This window comes from Elephantulus edwardii, unplaced genomic scaffold (assembly GCF_000299155.1).
Source record: "Elephantulus edwardii isolate Elephantulus edwardi_28Jun2011 unplaced genomic scaffold, EleEdw1.0 scaffold00074, whole genome shotgun sequence".
Lineage (NCBI taxonomy): Eukaryota > Metazoa > Chordata > Mammalia > Macroscelidea > Macroscelididae > Elephantulus > Elephantulus edwardii.
The window spans coordinates 13,872,766-13,894,559 of NW_006399824.1; the positions used below are offsets into that span (position 1 = coordinate 13,872,766).

Consider the following 21,794-nt stretch of genomic DNA (forward strand, 5'->3'; position numbering starts at 1 on the left):
AAAACCCAAAAAACAAAAGACCTGCTAATAAAAATGATACTGTTTAATTAATAAAAAAAGGGGTGGGGGAAGATTGGAAGAAAAGGAAACTACCTGTATATAAATTAGGTGAGCAAACAGTGAGACGGGTAGTTTTAAGAAGCAAATATATACAGTCAATTTAACAGTGTTTTACTTCTCTGGATTATATAATAGTGTCAACTAGAAAGGTCTATTGAAGTTTCACTATACATTGCATTGATTGAACCTTGGAGAGTTTGGTAAAAAGAAGGGCCATCTCGTGGCACAGCTTGCCAGCCTCCTTGCTCCTTCCTTTGAAATGCCTGCCCCTTTTATGCCCCAGACTTGTTGCCTGACCATCTGAATGCAGATGGGGTCTTCTAAGTTCTTCCTGTCAACCCTTCAATCTCTTCTCAGAAGCCACCTGCACAGTTGAAATGACTTGGGGATGGCAGGGGGCAACCCATGCTGGAAGGGGGTCCAGACTGGCCAACCAAAGGAGGGCTTCACCCTAGAAACCCCAGGCATGCCCACCTATCTGCTCGGCCCCTTTGGCTGGGACTGCACGCACCCACAGATTAGAAGGAATACGGACTTCTAATTCTACAAGACACCCTCCCAGGGTGAACAGTGGTGCTCTGGCGCCCACGCCGTATGGGGACGCCGGGCTTACAGTTTTGTGCTGGGGTGGACGGATGAGAGCTGGGAAGATGGAAAGGCAGCTTGAGGATTGATAGCAGCTAGGGGATAAATGCTGTTGTGCAAAAGGTCGCCATACGAGTTTCCTACGGGTGAGGCCGCGGCCAAGTGTCTGTACAGCTGCTGGGAGTTTGCTGGCGATGTGAAGATGCCTCTCTGCATCACCAGTGAATGGAAAGTCAGAGGTTGCATGAGCGGAGAAAGCACAGTCTGGTTTTTCAAGTACTGCAGAGAATGAGAATACCCAGCTGGGAGCCTGGAGTTGAGGCCCGAGTTATACAGGCTCCCGGAGTACAAACCTGGGAAGAGAGAGGAAGAGAGGGGCAGCTTGTGGCCTTCTGCCCCGCCCCCCGAATGCCCACCATGTGTCGCTTTGCCACCATCGCTCTCCTGCTCCGAGGCCTTCTCCTTCCCAGAAGGCTCTTTGGATGTGTCCAGAGGAGACACTGCCCGGGCCTTTTTCCCAGCAATGACAAGGTCCAAATCCTCGAGGCTGCGTTTTATAGGCCGCGCTGAACCAATGTTTTGGGGGCTCATTTTCCGGTGCAGAATGGGGTGGACCATGCCTTCCATCTTCCGGAAATTTTCCAACCTCACATGGTGAGGCTTTCCAGATCTCGACAGCGACTCTGGGTACTTTTTAGGGGCAGACATGGTCATAGGCGACACCCGGCAGGCTTTGGGGTGACAGTCTCGGCCCTGGCTGCCTATAACCTGGAACTGGGGGATGCCTTTGCTCTCCTGGGTCCCCGAGGCTGAGTGGGCCAGGCCCAGGACCTTGCCGGTGGGCTTTTGTGGGTTCTTGGGGAGGCTCAGGTCTGTGGGCTGATCATCCGTGGGGCCTTCCGAGACAGCCATCTTTTTGTCTTGCAGGTGCAAAGATGTGAGATAGCTGGCGTGGAGCTTCTCGTGGTGTTTCTGGGAAGGGAAAGCACTGTTCTCGGATTCCCGGTACATGTCTCTAGAAGGGTATTTGGATGCCTGCTCACTATGAATATGGTGCTCTGTGTGTCTGTGGAGGCTGTGGAGATGAGGAGACGAGTAGAAATCAGCCAGGAAGCTCGGCATGTGGGAGTGAGGGTGGGCCCTCTTGTCCAGGAGCTTGTCCTTGCCCTCCTGAAGTTCCTGTTTGAGGACGTAGGAATCAGCCAGGGGACTCAGGTGATGCTTGGAGAAGCTGCAGCGGTGGCTGTCTGGTCGACTCAGTTTGTCATGCTTAAAAATGTCATTGATGGTCTTCCTCTCCTCAGAGGGCTTGCTCTTGAAGCTCTGGACGTGCTGGATCACGGAGGGTCGGCTGATGGTCATGTGGTCCGTGCTGTGGCCGTGGTGGGCCTGTGACAAGCTCGAGCACAAGTCGTCCCTGGCGAGCAGCTTCTTCTTGCTGATCAGTGGGGGTGGGGAGCCGTAGGGGTAGCTTCCCGAGAGGCCAGCCCCACTCACCTGGGACAAAAGCTTCTTCTTGGCCAGTGGGGACATGATGCCAGGGTTGCCCCGTGAGTAGAGGAGGGGGGTGTAATTGAGCCCGTGATTCTCGTTCATGGGCCCAGTCAGATCTTTGTCTTTGAACACATCAAATGACTGGACCACCAGGACTTTGGGAGTCTGCTTGAGGGCGTTGTGGATGTCGTCACTGCCCAGTTGGTCCACCTTGACGGTGCAATTGGCGATGTAATCCGCCATGGCTGGCAGTTTATTATCCTCTACATCATGTGAGTTGGCCAAGGGTGGCGGGGCGGTGGGGAAGCTGGAGAAAGAAGCTTCCTGGAGTTCGCTGTCAGGACTCTCTGTGAAACAGCAGGGTTTGGCGTCTGGCTTTGCATCCATGAGGGCACTGGGAGAGGTGAGGGTCTGTTTGCCAGTCTCTGGGATCACAGCAGGGTCCCTCTCTGGGGCCAGAGGTGCACTTGGGAGTGGGGGTACAGGCTCCTTCTCGGTCCCCTCCTCTGTTGCCTTCTCACCACCAGAACCCTGGTCAGCTTCGCTGTCCTGTTCTGGGTCTTCTCTGGAGGCCGGGATCCTTGATCCCAAATCCACTTTCTTCTTTACATCTGCTGCTGGGAGAGGCTCAGCAACACTTTTCTGGCTCAAAGTCTCCTGTTCCTTCTCTTGCTCTGATGGAACCTGAGAAAACAGTTCAAAAGACAGTCAGACAGAAGCCAAATGCACTGACTCACTGTGCTATGAAATGAATTATCACACACAACAGTGTTTCTTGAAAAGATACTTGTCAATCAGCTCGCAGAGCTTTATTACTCCCCAATCATAGCTCTAAACAAAGAAAGCGAAATTACGGAAACATTAGGGGAAATATGTAAATTTGTTTCAGTCCCTTATGAGACACCTATCAAAATAGCAAAGTGTTATGAACTGATGATATACAATCATATCATCCCTTGATTCTAATATATACTTTAATTCCAAGGTTGTCTACCTGTCAAATCAGTCAATTATCCAAATGGGTTTTAAATTACTTGTTGTGCTTTATGACACTACTGAGAAAGGTTTTTTTTAAAAAGGTCTCTCTTTCACAAACCCAACCAACCCGATGTCAACAACAAACAAGAAGCCTCCCTTGGACCCCCTGCCTTTGAGAAAGCAGAGCCCTTCCACATGTGTTTGGTATCATGCACTGAAAATGAACGCTAGTTGTTATTTGGTGCCATCAAATCAAGGAGTACTCACAGTGACCCTATGAGCAACAGATGTGAACTCTGTCCCATGCTGTGCCTTCAATCTCTGACAACTTCAAGACCATCGCTGCAGTTACTGTGTCAATCTACCTGATTGAGGGTCTTCCTGTCTTTTGCTTTCCCCTCACCTTTCCAAGCATGATGGCCCATGGCAACATGCCCAAAGTATGCAAGACAAAGCTTCTCCATCCTTGCCTCCAGGGAGTACTTTGGCTGTCCCTTCTCTGAGACCATTCAGTGTCACATGACATGCAGACAATGCTAAAGTACTGAAAAATAATGCAGGTGCTGGAAGTCCCTACCTACCTGAGGGATGATACTCTACGTCACTCTAGGCTATGGCAACTTATGATTCTATTCAAGTTAAAGACGAAGCTGTAGAAACTCAGGCAGTGGGCATCATTATAAACACAGCATTTCTGTTTTTTCAAAGAAATTATAGTCAACAGAACAACAGCCTCTAAGGGTCTCCATGGATGGAGTTTGTAAGCACACTTCAACATATTTGTTCGATTATGTAGCCAATTGAACTTTGGTCTTAGAAGGTTTTTCTAACTTTCTACTGGTGACTCAACTGATTGATACATACTTTCATTCTGTCCTTATAGAAGACAGTCACAAAATAGTTGTACTAAGCTGGATTTTTTGTGTTTTGCTGTTGTTGTTTGCTTGGTTGTTTGTCCATCTCAACCCTTGTATTTTGTTTCTCACTGTTAAGAAATGTCAAGCATATCAGCCTCTCTGAGCAAGTTTAAGGATGAGCAAAGACTTTACAGAATTACATCCTTCCATTTGTCCTTTGTTTATTGTATCTTTTGTGGGGCAATATACAGCTGCATTTTTCTAGTAAAAGTATCATTATCTGTTAACAAGTATCAATGGTCTCTTGAGCTTACACACTATCACAAGAAAGTACAGGAAAATTAGTAAGGCAAGGAAAAATGAAAATTGCATTTAATTGTTTTTAATGGAGTTTGTGACTGATGTGGAGCTATAAGGATACTAAATCCCACTGAGGTTTCTATGACCCAGGTATTTCATTACACAGAGTCCTGTATTTCTTATTCCACCCAAAGTAAGAGGTCTTTGAAAGGGAGGCAGGGAAAAATGGTAAAGGATCCTTTTTCTTGGATTGTGTTTTATGATCTGCCTTAGTATGTTAAGTGATACCTTCTCACTTTGCAATTTGCAGATAGAGGACTGGACAAGGGCTTTAACTCCTCTTGTCTCCACTGAATTCATGGCTTTGTACAGATAAAAATTAAGAATTAAAATAGCAGTGAAAACAAGTCACTATAAACAAATAAAATGTATAACCATAAACAAATAAAATGTATAACCAATGAGGGAAAAAAATACAGCTAATCAATAAAATGAGCCTACCCTGAGGGTGTGAGTGGTTTTCTTAATAAGAAAACTAAGAAGGAGTTGCGAGTCCCACTTGCACAGATAACCTATAATAATAACCTTCTGAAATGTGATCTAGTGCCCTAAGGGGCACTGATGGTCTTTAGGACACAGGGATACATGGCTCCAGGGATTTCTGTGGATTCCAGGCCAGTGACATACCATTCTCCTCGGGAAAGGCAATTTCCCAAGCAGAAGGGTCAGCAAGTGGGCTGAGGACTCCTCCCACAACTCAGGGATAGGCTGTCCCAAACCGCATCCCCTAAGAGGAGGCATTCAGAGTTCAGTTGGCCCTGTGGTCCTTGGCTGTCCCTTGGTGATTTGGCTATACTGTACATGCGGCATCTAATGGAATTCAGTGATCCGGAACCCTGTTGTAAATCACTAGCCTGCAGGATAAAGGAAGAATGGAATGTAAGCCTTAACTTGGCATTTCCTTGCTTTGGGCCATTTATGTCTTTAGCTTGCAGATGTTTAGACATCTCTGCATTACTGCCCTCCATTCCCCTTTCAGTTACTAGAGCTTAAAATATTTCTGAAATGAAAACAAGTAAATAAATAAAGGGAACAAAACTGTCCTGTAGGTATCAACACTATCTTCTTGTATTTGAGTCATTGTGGTAAGTTAATGTCTAGTTAGGTGGGCTCTGGGTGTGTGGATATATGTGTGTGTGCAAATGTGTGTGTGAAGCCAGAGTTTAATTAAGGAGTCTCTTACATGTTCATTATGACTCTGATTTTACTTTTTTTTAGGGGGGGGGTGTTTAATATCAGCACCAAAATTCCCTCTGGGGTTGAATCCTAGAACATGCTGTCTCCAAATGTAGCTGCTAAGGGTTCTTTTTGTTTTGTTTTGTTTTACGGGCAGGAGGGCTTTTTATTATTCATGTTGAAACAGAGCCCAGCCCAACCTCCATGACTGGCTGTGTTCTAACATTAATGGCTTCTACCAGAAAGCTGCTGGGGGCTGCGGGGAACTGGAGCTTGTTTTAAAAGGTTCCGAAACTACCTGTTAACACAAGAGATAATAATGGTTTCAGAGGAACCATTTCAAAATTTCCCTATTAAAGAATATGTACTTAAGATGTTTCTAAAAATGTTTCAAGTCAAGGCTGTTGCATGGAGGTCAAGGTTCACAGGACAGAACTGCAGAGGCCTGGCACCTCACTGTCAACGTGCCTCCAGCCCAGAAGCCCAAAGACTTTGAATAAGCTACGCCAACTCCTGAGACAGGCTGGCTGTGAAATGGCAAAGTGGCTGCCACTGGAGGGCTTGCTCTCACCAAGAGGAATCCCTGACCCCTATCTCTATGCCTGATCACTTGCTATGAGTTTTCTGCACAACACTGGCATCCTTCTAACTCTTCTAGTCTAAGCCCATGCCAGGAAAGACTATGCACTGAACTTCCCTTCCTGAGTACATGCAGAAGTCCACGTTTTGACGAACTGTCATGTTGAGATGCTTTATTTCTGTACTCTAGTGCTGCGACTTTGCAGTGAAACAGCCACTGAGTACTCGGAAGACCTCGAAGAAGGTCTCCCAGAGAGATTTCCATGGGGGAGAGTGACTCACCTCTGGGGTATCCTGAGGTTTGGGGGCATTCTCTTTCTCTTTTTCTTTCTTGCTCTTGGGGTTTTCATGTTTGATGCGCTTGGCTCCAGATGCTTTTGTTTTATTCTCATTCTCCTGTGAGCTGTTCTCTTGTTTCCTAGGTTTGACTGGAGGCAGGGGCTTATCTTCCTCTCCTTTAATAAACCTTTCATATGGGAGGATTAATCTAAAAAGATAACAGGATAAATGATTGATCAGTGGGAGTAATTGCAGCAACACTTGACACAAGGGATTTCACATTCTTTTCTCAATATTAGGGAATGAGTCTATCTTCAATGACACTGACGCAATCTAGAAATGTATTCTATCAGTGAATGGTCTACTTCTCTGATCAAAATCAGTATCTGGTTACTTTCCTACTTCTCTGCAAGACTGTTAGCTTTTATGAGCCTACAGATCAAGGATACCAGTGGAAGCAGGTAAGGCTGACATACTACCATTACTGTCCGTGCAGCAAGTGAAGTGCCAACAACAATATCAAGAGACTTAATAGTTCAACAGGGAGCTCTGGTAGCCTAGTGGTAAGAAGCTGTACTGCAATCCCCAAGGCACACAGTTCAAACCCACTAGCTGCTTCAAGGGATAAGGATGGGCAATTTCATCCCTTTTGATTAACTGCCCCTGGGTCCATTCTGACTCGATGGTACACAACAACAAGGAGTCACAGCAATGATTATTATTGTTAGGTGCTATCAAACACATTTTGACTCAGGATGACCCTAGGTGTGCAGAGTACAACTTCTCTGTTGGGTTTTCAGGTCTGTGACCTTTCAGAAACTGATATCCAGGTCCTTCTTCCAACAGCCAACTTGTCTAGGGGAAGTCTGGTGACTTACTCCATAAGGAGTTGCACTGCTAGCTCAATGCCTATGCATCTCTGGCAGTTTAAATTCACCAGTCACTCCTTGGGATAAAGATGGTTGATTTCCTCCCACGCATCTTGGAATGCTGGAGGGTCAGCTGTCAGTCAGTTCCAACTCAACTGTAATGAGTTAAGCTGCTGACGGCCAACTTTTCACATAGTAGGTGAGTGCTAAACCGTTTAGGCCAGCCATGGATTCCTAACAATAGTTGCCCTTTAGTCATTATCATTCCTTCAGCAACTACTAATTGAGCACCTACTACAAGCCAGGCAGTGTTCTAGATATACAGATACACACCAGTGAATAAAACACTCACAGTTCTTGGCCTTGCAAAGCTTGTATTTTTGCAGGTACTACTATGACAGGTTTGGAAGCAAAAGTGGCATCCACTTATCCACTTCCTAAACAATATGCCTCCGGAAACTCTATGAACTTTGATAAATGTTGATAGTTGTAGAAGGGCTTCAGGCCCTTTTGTTCACAGGGTCGCTATGAATCATGCTCAACTGAAGGCAATCATCAACAACAACAACTCTATCCACCAGCTGCTCTGTAGGAGAAAAGATGCGCAATCTCACCCTGTGCAATTTACTGACTCTGAAAACCCACTGGAGGGTCAACTATGAGTTTATATAATATTAACAACATATGCCATGTACTACATATTACTTCATGAAATACCGATACCCTCCTTAAAGATACAATTTTTCCCCCCTAAATACGTGTGAGAATCAAGATGCAAAATAATTTGCCTAAAAGCCACCCTATTTGTTAAAGGTGGAATTTGAGTATTTGTCTTTTCCCCCAAGCCCACATTTCTACTATGTCAAAATGTATACCAGACACTTAAGATAAGAAGGGCAGTGTGACTGAGGGCCAGCTACCTCAGCCTGCACCTTGGGGTGTTGACTCCTGTCTGAAGAGATCTGTGCTGAGGGGGTGGGGTTCAACAGTGTAGAGGGCTACTTGGGGCTCAATGAGAAGGAAGGTGGGCAGACCACTAACTATAGCCCCAAGAAGCAGAGGACTGAAAAATTAAAACATTTTAATTATATAACTTTTAAAACTAAGTACATAAAATTGCTTTAAAAAGAGGTACATCAAACGGCTTTCGTTTTAATCTGTTTTCCCTTTGCGACATAGCTCTTGATCTGAAAGGAAAAAATAGCTGATGTAATTAAAAGGGATGGATTGCATTACAATCTCAGTTTCAACTTCAGTGATTAAAGTTTTTATAATGCATTTGGTATGATTAATGACTCACTGTGGGATTAATACAAGACTCGGTCTTAAAAATACGAACTTCCATATAGCAAACATAATTTGTTTTAAATAAGACAAGTTGACTCAATGAAGAAAATGTACTTGGCTTATGAACAGCATAAATTCCTTTCCAATATTGGGATGTCTAATTATTTTTAAACTAAGAATGCCAGGCAAAAGCTAAACAAAAGGGGGGGGGGAGTCTCCTTTGGTTTGAGTATCTGTGAGATATCTTCAAATTGGTTCCTTAAACTTTGCAATCTGGATCTCGACTTCTTAAACATACACCCTGCTCAAGTTAAAGAGTTTGAATGTGCGGCCACTTATGATCATAATATTACTCTCCTTAATAAAATGCCACATAAATTAGGGGAAAATCAAATCCTGATTTTTAGCACATTAGAAGGCAAGTTAGCTTTCTGAGCATGCTCAGACAAGGCAGTGCAGGGAGGCGTGGATAATACTTTTGAGCCCCAAATCTGGCAGGGAGCCAGCCACGAAGATCAACACAGCCCATGGGGAATAGTTATCTTCAGATCCCATTACAAACTGAGTTTAAACATGTTACAGCTGCTAAAACTGGGAACTGTTCTCTCTATGTAGACTTACGAAAATAATACATGGTTGCCAAATACCTGCTTCCCACTGTAATATTACAGTTAATGTTTATATAATAAAAAGCATAACTAAGCAGACGAGAGAAAAAAGCAATCTTGTTCATACTTGAATGTACTCCATCTCATCTGTAAAGTCCCCAAACATACCCCCCCAATTCCTTTCATCTGCACGGTTCTGCCCGGGAGTCGATCCCTTTCAACATCAGCAGATTGGGGATTACTGTCTATGAGCAGAATGTACTCAATTTTTTTAAATGGGGAAAAATATTTTAAATGGAATTTTAATGAAAACATATTTTTATTGGGGATAATTGTTGGGACAGATAGATTTGTTTTACTTTTGTTTGGTTGCCATGGGGAACCCATGGTGAACTGAAGTCTGGGTATTCCAACGGTCACTATTTTTGTTTTTACCACCCTGCCCCCATCCCCCAATTTCATCCTCACCTAAATTGTTTTTATAGAAAGCATTATTTTAAACTGTAGGGAGGGCACTGAGGAGAACAAGGGGTCAGACACACACACACACCACAGCCAAGTTGTGCCCTAGTATACGTCTCTCCCCTTAGTTCTGACGGTTCTGGGCCAACCCAGATCTTTAGATGGGTGCTTAGACGATTTTAATTTCATCTTATAATTTTTTCAGTTCACAAGATGAGGCAATTTTAGTCGTCCCCCCTTTTTCTCTTTCATTCTGTCCCCCCCTTCACTGAACTCAGGAGCTGGCTGGCCGACAGCAGTAAAAAAAACACATTTCACTTTGCTGGTCAAAGGCCTAAAGCCAGAAGCAGGAAATCTGGAATTAAATGTTTCTTGTATCTGGAAAGAGGCATGACTAAGGTAAAACTGAATCCAAACTCAAGCTGTGCTTGTTCAAGGCTTTCAGAGGGAGTGTGTGTTAGAGTATCCACATGTGACTGTGTGTGTGATATCAACCAAGTGGTTTGAACATTTTCTCCCCATCCTTCTAAATCACTGAAAGATAATTATAGTAGCTCAAGGGAAACAAAAAGGCTCCCGAGTTAAAAAATAATAAAAGTAGTAGCTAAAAGGAAGCAAGTAGAAATATGGCCAGCCAGGTTCTGTAGAACAGAGAACTGTTTCTCACAGCCCCCATGATCACTTCATATAGTTACTTCTGTCTGGTGCAATTCTCATTGAATGCTTTTTTTTTTAGTTATCCTGTCATGGTACAACACAATTAACCCATAGATATGATCTTATCATTTGATTATGAGAAGTTTTTACATGACAAGGGACAAGGGCCATTCTAGGCGTCTAAGTGTTTAAACATTCAAGACACATGCATTACAACAGGTTAGCAAATGTAAGGTCAACATTGCCCAATGGAGGAAGCTCAGGAGTTTTGTATGCCATAAAGAATTTAATATAGCATAACATGTCTGAACCTTGTGGTGATTATTCCTCAAGTATGTGCAGTACAACAAAAGATTTAATCAGTTTCTAAACTGTTACAGATAAAAGCAAAAATGTACCTGGGTCCCCTCAGAACTCATTACCCTGGAGAAATACCTGCAACGTCTGGGGCTCTAAGAATGATGTTTGGGAGTGAGGTGGGTGAAGAAATGAGGAAGGAAAGTGATACACTCATTAGAAAGTCCAGAGAGATTTGTTCCCCTCTTCCTCCACCCCCCAATCCACTTCTAGTCTGTGGATTGAAAGCTGGGCAAATAAATGGGCCTTCATTATTATCCAGATTTCACATTTCAGATTATCAAAACGCTTATTTACGATGCCATTAATGGCTCTGAAATAGGTAAACCATCATATGTTAAAAAAAATAACATCTTTCCATAGGCATAAGATTGTAGCAGCATGAGGTTTTATTTTTCCCTAGGAATAATACAAGAATAACATTTTCCACCCCAAAGCAGAAACAGTAGGGGGGCCTTTTGCTATCATGGAGATTCTTATTAAATTCAGTCACTGTGAAAAGCAAGCTTTATTCTTCTCTTTCTCACACACACATTTAAAAAAAATTTAAATAAAGATGACTTAAAAATCAACTCAAGTTAAAATTAACAAATCAATGGCATGATAACCTTGATTTATTAACATCTGGGCTGTTAAATTATCATCAGAGAAGAAATCGCTGGTTTGAAAAGATTTCAGCTTTGCTAAATCTCAAGTTAAATAATGGTGCCCGGTATACTAGCTTCTCAGATCTGCCTCATCTGATATTATGAAAAATTCAATACATTTCTCTACAGCAGAAGTCAGGGGTCAGCAAATCTATTACTGTAACGCAAGTAATCTGGCAACCTGCCAACTCTTTCTCCCTTTATTTTTTTTTTAAATGCCAAGACAGATAATTTTTTATTTACAAATTCTAAAATTCTCCAGGGCCTTTCTTCTCATTCGCAACAAAAAGCAGCCTCACAGAGAAGTACATCCTACGTGTCCCTGTCATTAGCATTTCACACAAAAGAAGAAAGACTCTGCATCTTTATTAAACCACATTCTGCTCCCCTCCTCACAAGCATAAGAAAAATAATGTCAGAACTCATCTAAACATATAGCCACTAATGCCTCTTGTATTGATTAATGCTTACACAGAATGACTGAACTTTTGGGCCAAAACATTTAGCAAATAGTGCTTAAGGAGCAATGAAAATCTATCTATTTATAGAACATTGGAAAATGATGTTATTATGATGTCTGGAATGGATTCAATCTGGAAAGTATAATAGAAAATGGGAAATCTTTAAGGATTGTGTTTGACCCTCAAACTCAGAGAGAGATTCAATCTTTGATGTTATTTCACAGATACTTCCATGGTATCAAGACAGGGAAACCCACCCAGGTGCAAAGATTTGCTGGTATACTTGGAAAATAATATTTCAGACAACAAACCATTCATTGCTATTGGCTTAGAACTAGCTTTCATTTGACCATTCAGTGAGTTTTCAGAAGCTGTAAACGAACAAGAGGAGACTGATTATCTTTCTCCCATGGAGCAGCTGATGGATTCAAACCACCTGCTTTGGAGTTGACAGTGCAACGTCTTATCTATTAGGCCAATAGAGCCTCCTGAACATTTGAGAGGCAGAAAGAAAGACGGCATGCACGACAGGTCAGAATGCTACTACTATAATTACTCCATTAGGTTTTTCCAGTGACTGTAGAAAAGAAGTGATGTATTAGTTCCACGGGGGCGTCAGACCTGATCTGGTCCCAGGGAATCATGACTCCACTGAGCTGATTCCAGGATTGATAAATTCTAAAGCTTGGCCAGACAATTCCTTATCTCAGCCAGAAACTGAAAATACAACTTTACTGTGAAGTGTGGGATGCAATCTTTCACCAAATATGGAGCCAATAGAAGGTATATTTTGCCTTTTATTTTAAGGGAAAGTATACACACATTAGTTAAGATTCCAACAAATCCAGGAAGATTCTAATCTCACATACTATTCGCTTCACGGGGTGCTAGACTCTGGATATAAAAATGGCAGATGAATCTTCGTGGTGAGAGGGGTGGGGGACAGAAACAAAAGCCAACTACACGAGTGTGGAAAATGCACAGAGTATGATGAAGACAGAATGTTCCCTCAGTGGGCACACGACCCTTTGAGTATGGGAACAACTGTGCTGCTTTACTCCTGTGGGTTGTTTTGTTTGGGTTTTACTTAAAGACAAACTCTGTTTGAAGGGGGGAAAAAATATGTAGGCTCCAGACAAAAATCTCCCATTTAATGGTAGGAGTTTTAGCAGAGCAGCTAAAATAGTATGCAAAGTGTGTGAACAGCAAAATATCAGTAATTGAGAGCTGACAAAAAGGCCCCTGGTGTTACCTGCAAACAGAAGAGACGTGGGTACTAAAAGATTAGAACACAAGACTCTGGAGAAAGAGATCATCCTGACATACTGGCCAGAGAAGAGAGGCTTGTGGGAGGACCCAAATGAGCCCAGAAAATGGTAAGAGAATGCAACACAAATCCTGGGCAGAAAATGTATTTACCCTGCCCATATGCTACTAAGGGTAAACTACTATGCCCCATGAAAAATGAAGCAGGTAAGAATGGCCTGTTCCAAGCTATACAATCTAAAAAGTGTAAGGTCAACAGCATCAACATAAACAGTAAAGTTCTCTACTTTGAGAAAATGATTTGATCACCAGGACCTTCACCACCTATTCAAAGGGAAAGAGGTACAAAAAAAAAAACATTTAAAGATATGAGCAGCCTACATCTGCCCCTGGAAGTGATGAAACAATAGCTTCTCAGGACCAGTGATAACTAGAACACCTTTCTCCATGGTCCAGCAGTGATTCTGATCCTTAGTGCAGGGAGGACAGAAAGATACAAGCTAATGGAACCCAGCAAGATGGTGATGTGACTTTTACACGGCTGTGTGTGGTAGATGAGGGATGTCTGGTCCTCTGAACTGGAATTCCATGGGATTTGAGGGCTTGGACTAAAGGTGAGGTGGGATGGTAGAAAGTGAAATGTCAGGTTACTCTGCATATGCACTCACTCCACAGAGGGGCAACCCACTAATATAAAAACAGTGCAATGGCTTAGGCCCTGGTTAATAGCTTAATGCCCACGATATGCAATGAAACCATGCCATGACTCAGAATGTGTGGATCACAGTTGATTCAGACCAATGTGATCCTAGACAACAAGAAAAATTCAAGAACTGCATACTCCATGAATCCTGGGCAGTAACAGTAAATTTTACCAAGCCTAATGGTTCCACATCTCTTTCAGTCAGTTGGCCAGGTAGTTTTCCTCCAGAGCTCTTGGCACAACTTGGTGAGCACATCCAGGGCAGCATCTGTTTGTTGAAATATGTCAATTGGCATTCCATCAATTCCTGGGGCCTTGTTATTTGTCAGTTCTTTCAGAGCAGCTTGAACTTCTCTTCCTTCATCACCACAGGCCCTTGCTCATAAGTTGTTTCATGAAATTCTTCTGTGTCCACCAATTCCTTTCGGTACAATGACTCTGTATACTCTTTCCATATTCTTTTAATGCTTCCTGGATCATTTAATATTCTGCCCAAAGCATCCTTAAGTCTTGCAACTTGAGGTTTGAATTTGTTCTTCAGTTATTTCAGCTTGAAAACCACTGAGCAAGTTAGGCCCTTTTGATTTTCTGATTCTAGCTCCTTGTACATTTCATTGTAATACTTTACTTTGTCTTTCAACACTGCCCTATGGAATCTTCTGTTCAACTTGTTAATATCTTGATGCTAAAGAAAGGTAATTCAGCAGAGTTTGGAAATTATCAAACATTATTATTGATATCACATGCAAGCAAGATACTGCTGAAGATTATACAAAAACAACTGGAACAGCACACCAACAGAGAACTGCCTGAAGTTCAGGCTGAATTTAGAAGAAGCCATGACACTAGGGATAGATCTTGGCTGAAAGCAGAGAGTACCAGAGGAATGTCTATCTGTGTTTCACTGACTATCAAAGGCATTTGACTGTGTGGATCACAAAAAACTGGCTGACACTGAGAAGAAATGGAAATTTATAACACTTGATTGTGCTTGTGCGAAACCTATACTTAGACCACGAGGCAGTCGTCAGAAAGGAGCAAGGAGTCACTGCATGGTTCAAAATTAGGAAGGGTGTGTATCAAAGATGAGTCCTATGTCCATATCTTTTCAATCTATATTCGGAACAGATTATCCAGGAGGCTGGGCTCTATGAGAAGTGTGGCATCAGGATTGGAGGTAAACTCATCAACAACTTTTGTTATGCAGATGACACAACCCTGCTTGCTGAAACTGAAGAGGACCTGAAGCACTTGCTACAGAAGGTCAAGAACAGCACCCTTCAATATGGATTGAAGCTCAACATCAAGAAAACAAAGATTCTCACCACTGGGCTGACTGGCAGCATTATGATAGGATGGTGAAGAGAATAAGACTGTTGACAGCTTCAGTTTGCTTGGCTCTACAATCAACACTCTTGGTACCAGCAGCCAGAAAATCAAAAGACAAATTGCATTTGGAAAGTCTGCTGTCAGAGACTTCTCCAAAGTACTGAAGAGCAACAATGTCAGTCTGGAGACTAAGTTGCGCCTCAGGCCATGGTCTTTGCAAGTACTTGCTATGCATCAGAGAGCTGGAAAATGAATAGGGATGACAGAAGGAGAGTTGATGCCTTTAAGCTTTAATGCTGGAGAAGAGTACTGAATATACCATGGACTGCTAGGAGAACAAGTAAGTTCATCCTGAAGAGGATGAAACCAGGCTGCTCCTTGGAGGCAAGGATTCTGAAGCTTCGTCTGACATACTTTGGACATGCTGCAAGGCAGGATTAGTCCTTGAAGTCATGCTTGGGAGGAATGCTGGGACAGTGCAGGAAAGAAAGAACTTCTATGAGATGGACTGATTCAGTCACTGGGGTAATGGGGATAGGCGTGTCAGAAACAATAAGACTGGCAAGGAATAGAGCAGGGTTTAAGGGCTGTTGTACACAGGGCTGCCATGAGTTGCAGGTGACTCGATGGCACATAACAATAACAACAACAATGGTTCCACAATCTCCCTAGGTTTACTCTCTAAATTCACTGGAAGCTCTGGTTTTGTAATGTTTCTTGACTAAGGGCATCTTTTTTTTTTTTTTTTTTGACTAAGGGCATCTTATATTGGTTAGCCATGTGTCTTTCAAAGCCCATAATGAATTAAGTACACTTGTATGGAAGGTGGGCTGTATGTCCAAGTGCTATATACATGTCCAAATTAGAGGCATAGATTATACACAGCACCCATCTCTGCTCTGCCCTCCCCCATGCCAGTCTGAAAAGTTGGCAGTAATAATTCTTCTTAATGAGAAAACAATGACTAACTCAGAATTGCGCTGCACTGGATCAGTTTCAAGGGCAGATGGGCATTATTTCAAGAAGAGTAATGGTCTACCATAACATGTTTTCAACATGATACACGCCTTACAAATGAAGGCAGGCAGCATCCATATGCAAAAGCAGGCAAACAACTCTTCCATTTAAGCCCCATGCGTGTTAGATACCATTGATTCCAGAGCTGGTGAAATGTTTGACAATTCCCCAAAAACATTTATTATTTTGATCCAACTTTGTAGTAACTTGAACAAAAACAAAATGTTCCAAGAGATTTTCAATGGGAGAGTTAAGGATATATTTTAATGGTAAACAATTGCATTCTTCTGTCATCTGATACTCCCCCCCTTTTCTTTTTTGGAAACATGCTTTCTGAATTTTCAATAGTTCCTTTGTGAAGGCATCTGTTACTCACATAATTGAAAAGATGTTTGTGCAGTGGCATGCTTGAGAGTACAGTTATTTAATCTTAATGATAAAGCCCTGAGGACAGAAAATCATAAGTAGAAACCTCTTGTTATTTATCAAAAAGAAAAAGGGCTAAGACAACTAATCTATTCTCAAATTTAAATTCATGCATGATGAAAACTATCAATAAAACATGGGACCTGCAAAGTTCCTTAAACGCTATAGCTTAGTTAAAGGGACGGGGGGAATGTATGGGGTAAAACCAAAAATGAGACAATAAAGGGAACTTGACAAAGAAAAACTGCTGTTTGGCAAGCTTTTATTATTATTTTTTTTTTTTTGGGTCAAACAAAGAACTTGCTGTAGTTTACAGCATGACATACACACTTGATTAGTTTGTGCCTGAGGGTGTTTTTACACTCAACAGTGTAAACTCCAACTTCTATTAATTACAACTTGCATTTAGAAGCAAATTGGAGAATTTTTAAATAGAGATTTTTGTCAAAGACTTGTTTATTTTGTTAAAAAACTGAAACCAGTTTTCCTACTCCAGGGCCTGGCTTGGGTTTTGTTTTTCTTCTTAAAAGTTTCTTGAAATATCCAGGCACTGGAAAATTATCAGAGCATTCGTGGCATGCTGGGGCTCCTGTGTCTGAAAATACCTGACTGTTGTTTGGGAAGAAATTCTTTGTAGATGATAAAAGGAAGCTACCCTGGATGCTCATTTTGGATCTTATTCAGGTCCCTTACCAGTCCTTGGAGAGGGACATCATGCTTGGAAGGGTGGAGGAACAGTGCAGGAGAGGAAGACCGTGGATGAGATGGATTGACTCGGTGACTGGGGTAATGCGTAAGAGACAATAAGGTTGCCTCAGGATAGAGCAGGGTTCAGAGCTGTCATACACAGGGTCACTATGAGTCGGAGCTAACGCGATGACACAGAATAACAACAACAACAATGAGCATTGAGGAGAAGTTTGGGGGCAAGAGGTGATGGAAGTGCAGTAGCACAGCTACAACTTGAGAAACTCTTGAGTTACTATGCATTTTGATGAGCAACTTTACATGATGATAATACATATTTTTTATGTATCTTAGGGAGTTTTGGTAGCCTAGGCCCCAAGGAGCTGTGCTGGTGACTCCAAGGCCATATCTCTCTGCTGGTTCAAACCCACCATCTCTTCCAGAGAAAGATGGGCAATCTCCTCCTGTGCGATTTATAGCCTTCTGAATAGAAGTCAACTATGACTTAATTCTGACTCAATGAACCTGAGTTGAGTTTGAGGTATCCAATTAGGAAATTCAGCTTAGAATTCTTTCATCATCCTACTCCTTAATTCTTTTTTTTTCCTACTCCTTAATTCTTGATGCACAATATTTAGAACAAATTATGCTTTTGGTTTGAATTTAATTCTAATTATTCAAACCATAGTTCCTGAACCCATTATACAGTTATGTTATACCAAGTACACTGGAGAAGCTTCAAGTAAGGTATTAACATATAGTTCTTGTCCTAAAAACAGTCTTGCCAGTTAGTGAGTTCTACAGTGTAAGCCTTTGGACTTGAACTGTAAGCCTTTGGACTATTAACATATAGTTCTTGTCCTAAAAACAGTCTTGCCAGTTAGTGAGTTCTACAGTTTATTTTAGGCAGCAGCATGAGGATCTCTCCTAGGATCTAACATTAACTCTTTCAGTTCTAGATCCTTCAGGAAAATTGGTTATTCACACTGGAAAATTTCTCTTCCTCCTTTGGTCTCTTTGTATGACTTGTATCACAATGTACTCCCTTTCATGTGTGTATGTTTATAGGTTAGATCAGGAGATAAGTCAAATATCACATCTTCCAGTTCTGGTCATTTAATAGTGGCTGCCTATGGGTGCCATGTTGAGAAAGCCCCCAGGTGGAGCATTGTTGAAAAAGCATCCTACTCTCATAGTAATACCTGCCATGAATGTGGTATCAGGGACACAAGCTTGTTTGTCAGCCCTGTTCTAAACTCTCTGCTTCACACAGTTCTGTAATCCTTGAGAATACAAGGCAGACACTCAAAAAACATGACTCTGGAGGAAAGTAACAACAACAAAAGTGTCAGTCAATAGACTGTCAAATCTGTCTGATGACCACTAGGAGATTCCTTCGGATAAAATAAATAAATAAACAAACCACTAGGAGAGTCTTTCTTACCAATTCAGATGTAATCTTAGGCTACATGAAAGATGGCCACTGTCCACATTCCAAGAAGTACATTCTATCACACTGGCGTGTAGTTGGGAACTTGAGTGACACATATTGGAGGGGTCTACGTAAGAGCAGCTAAGGCAGTGAAGAATCTTCATATAATGCTCTGAAGCTTGACTCAAATAAGGATGATTAACCAAAGTAGGGAAGACCTGAAGAGAGGGGAACTACGGCAAGCATATCCTATCACAAAAATGGGCTATGAAATGAAACAAGCCCATAGCAGAGAAGAGGGTAAAGTCAATAGGTAAAGGGTAAAGACAAGGTATGGTCAATAGGAAGCCACTGATGGCCTTTTTTTGGGGCATCACAAGGGAAAGGATTTAAATGAAGAGTGTGTTCAACACTACAACTTCTCCTGTGCTCACTGCTGGGTATTTAAACAGACCCTCGGCAGTTCAGTTCTCACAAAACTGGGCACTCTGAAAGGCTATCTATTTTTGTCCATGAGCATGTTTGATTTGACATACAAACTTAAAATAGTTTCAGAAATGCCAGCACCAACATTCTATTTGTAGGGAGCTCTGGTGGCCGAGCGGTAAAGAATTATGCTGTGAATCTGAAGGCAGGTGGTTCAATGTGCCAGCTGCTCCATGGAGAGAGATGGGCAATTAACTCCTGTGTGATTCACCACCTCTGAAAGCTTGTTGGAGGGTCAGCTATGAGTCGGCCCAGCCTCAACTGTACACCACCACCACACTACTGTATGTGTAAGGGAGTGATTTCATAGAAAGATTTTCATGGGAAGCATTGACATTGCATCTGCCTAAACCAACAGTGTTGGCTGATGCTGCTGGGCCCCTGTGGCTAGGGCTGTGGCCTTATTTCCCGAATTCCCACCTGGCCCTCTGCACTCACAGAAGTTGCCTGTTCAAAGCACCTGAGCTTGAGACCTTGGGCCTAGAGCAGTGCTTCTCAAACACCCTGTGGCACATGACTAGTCTTCTAAACTTCTAATCTGGTCTAGTCTCATGCTTTTTAAAATCTGATTTTTAAAAAATGGCAGACAAAATTCAGTTTCCAGTTTTATTATTCTCATATAATAATAGTATAATTTTAGAGTTAAAATGATTTTAATTTTTATTTCTCTCTCTCTCTCTCTTACATTGCCATCGAGTTAGCACAGACTCATAGCTGACTCTCTGGCAGATTTTCAGAAGCAGAAACATGGAAGGACACTGGCCTGTCTACTTGCTCAGAACAGCTGGTGGATTTGAACTGCCTGTCTGTGGGATGACAGTGCAACTCCCTGCCCACTAGGCTACCGGAGCTCCCTATTTATCATGTTGTTGTTGTTGTGTGTCATTTAGTTGAAACCAACTGACCCTCCAGCAGGCTTTCAGAGGCAGTAAATCACACTGGAGGCAACAGCCCCCCCTTCTCCTGTGTAGCAGCTGGCGGATTTGAACTGTAAGCCTTTGGACTTGAACTGTAAGCCTTTGGAATTGCAGAGCAGCTTTCTCACCATGAGGATTATTCTGGCAAACTCCTACGGAAGTGTATATATATCCTCCTTCTCAGATGCTGCATTTAGCTCCTCACAGGCTAGAAAAGGTTCACGAAGGGCCCGAACCTCCACTTTCAGTAACTCTGATAGAGAAGACCACAGAGATCATTCGACTCTACACTTCTGAGATTCTACCTGTGACCTTCTGAGTTGCCTATTCCTCAGCGAGGCTAAAATGAATGAGAACACATCAAGTCATTGCACAGGCATGAAGAAGACTTGAACTTTCATTGCTCCTTGTGCAGATAAAGTTATCTGGGTTCCTCAGAACCTGATCTATACTTAGTGTTTTCCTTAACGTACATGTGTGTTGAAGTGCTGTCAAGTCCATTTTTTTTTTTACTCGCAACAACCCTGTCTGACAGAGTAAAATTGTCCTATAGTGTTTTCTGGTGGCCTAGAGGCAAGAAGCTGCACTGCAATCCCAAAGGAACGCAGTTCAACACCACCAGCTGCTCCGTGGGAGAAGGATGGGCAATCTTCTCTGTGCCTCTGAAAACCTGCTGGAAGGTCAACTATGGGTCAGTTCTAACTTGATGGTATACAACAACAACAACATAGTGTTTTCTAGACTGTAATTGAGAAATGAGAGGATTTCTAGGGCTTCCCCTTTCACAGAGCTGCTGGGTGGCTTTGAACCATCAACCTTCTGGTTAATGGCCAAGTGCTTAATCACTGCACCACCAGGGCACCTTTTCTTACTCCTAACACGAAGCTTTCACACTCTGCCTCCCACCCTTAGAGACAAAGACAAGAGGTTCCAGCTGACGGTCACGTTACTCAGCTTCTGCGATGTGGTCATTGTTCACCCTCAGCTACCTCAGCCACTCAGCAGCAGGACAGTCTGGTCCAAGGAACACTTACAGGAAAAGTACAAGGTTAGACTGTGAAATCGGGCATTAAGTATGCAAGGAGAGGAAACGTGACTGCTCACTTCCCCCGCCAACAGATACATTTGTTTATGATTTCGAGTTTCTAAATACTCAAAAAAGCACATCATAAAGTACTTTTTACCTTAATGTGCCTTTTAAAATCTCTAATAACAACTTCATGTGCTTTACAGACACAGACCATGTAATTAATTCAGGAAAATTAAAACCAGTAATCTGGTATTCTTTGTAAAGCCTTTTTTTTTTTCTCTTCCTGCTGCATGTGCTTATTTTTTTTTTAAATCTGCATGTGAAAACAAAGCCTTTTAAAGCTAATTACTATCTCAGAAAAATCAAGTAAAGAGAATGCCACAAAAGTAGCCTTTTTCCCTCTTGGCTTTTTATTGATCAAAGAAAGTGGTTGGCGGCATTTGAGGAATAACGCAAGAATGAAAATGTTGGAATTAGAAGCGTTTTTGTCCTGGAAGAAGTAGACATTATCATCTGCAGTAACTTTATACGTAACTTCTGCACATCAACTGTCCAGAAAACCCTCATTTCACAAGCTTTGCTGAGTTTGAGACATCTACACAGCAACAGCCATACGACGGAGAAACATTAATGCTTTTTATATTGGTACGTAATCATCTGTAACATGAGCAATTAAGTACAGTACTAATGGACTATGGCCAGGAGCCTGGTACTAATATTAAAAACTGACAAAGATGAATAGGTTTGGAAGCAAAACCAAGCTGACAAAGACATTTTTATGAAGT

At 42.3% G+C, this 21,794-nt stretch overlaps 1 protein-coding gene across 2 annotated transcripts in view; it reads right to left on the minus strand.

Moving 5' to 3' along the window:
* Positions 1-669: 669 nt before the first annotated feature.
* Positions 670-21,794, minus strand: part of ARID5B (AT rich interactive domain 5B (MRF1-like)) — a 249,592-nt gene continuing 228,467 nt past the window's right edge. For both annotated transcript variants that reach the window (XM_006889028.1, XM_006889029.1), the window contains 2 exons: positions 6,372-6,576; positions 670-2,823 (listed from right to left, as the gene is read on the minus strand). In XM_006889028.1, coding sequence (XP_006889090.1) covers positions 670-2,823; positions 6,372-6,576 — 2,359 coding nt within the window. The remainder of the gene's footprint in view (positions 2,824-6,371; positions 6,577-21,794) is intronic.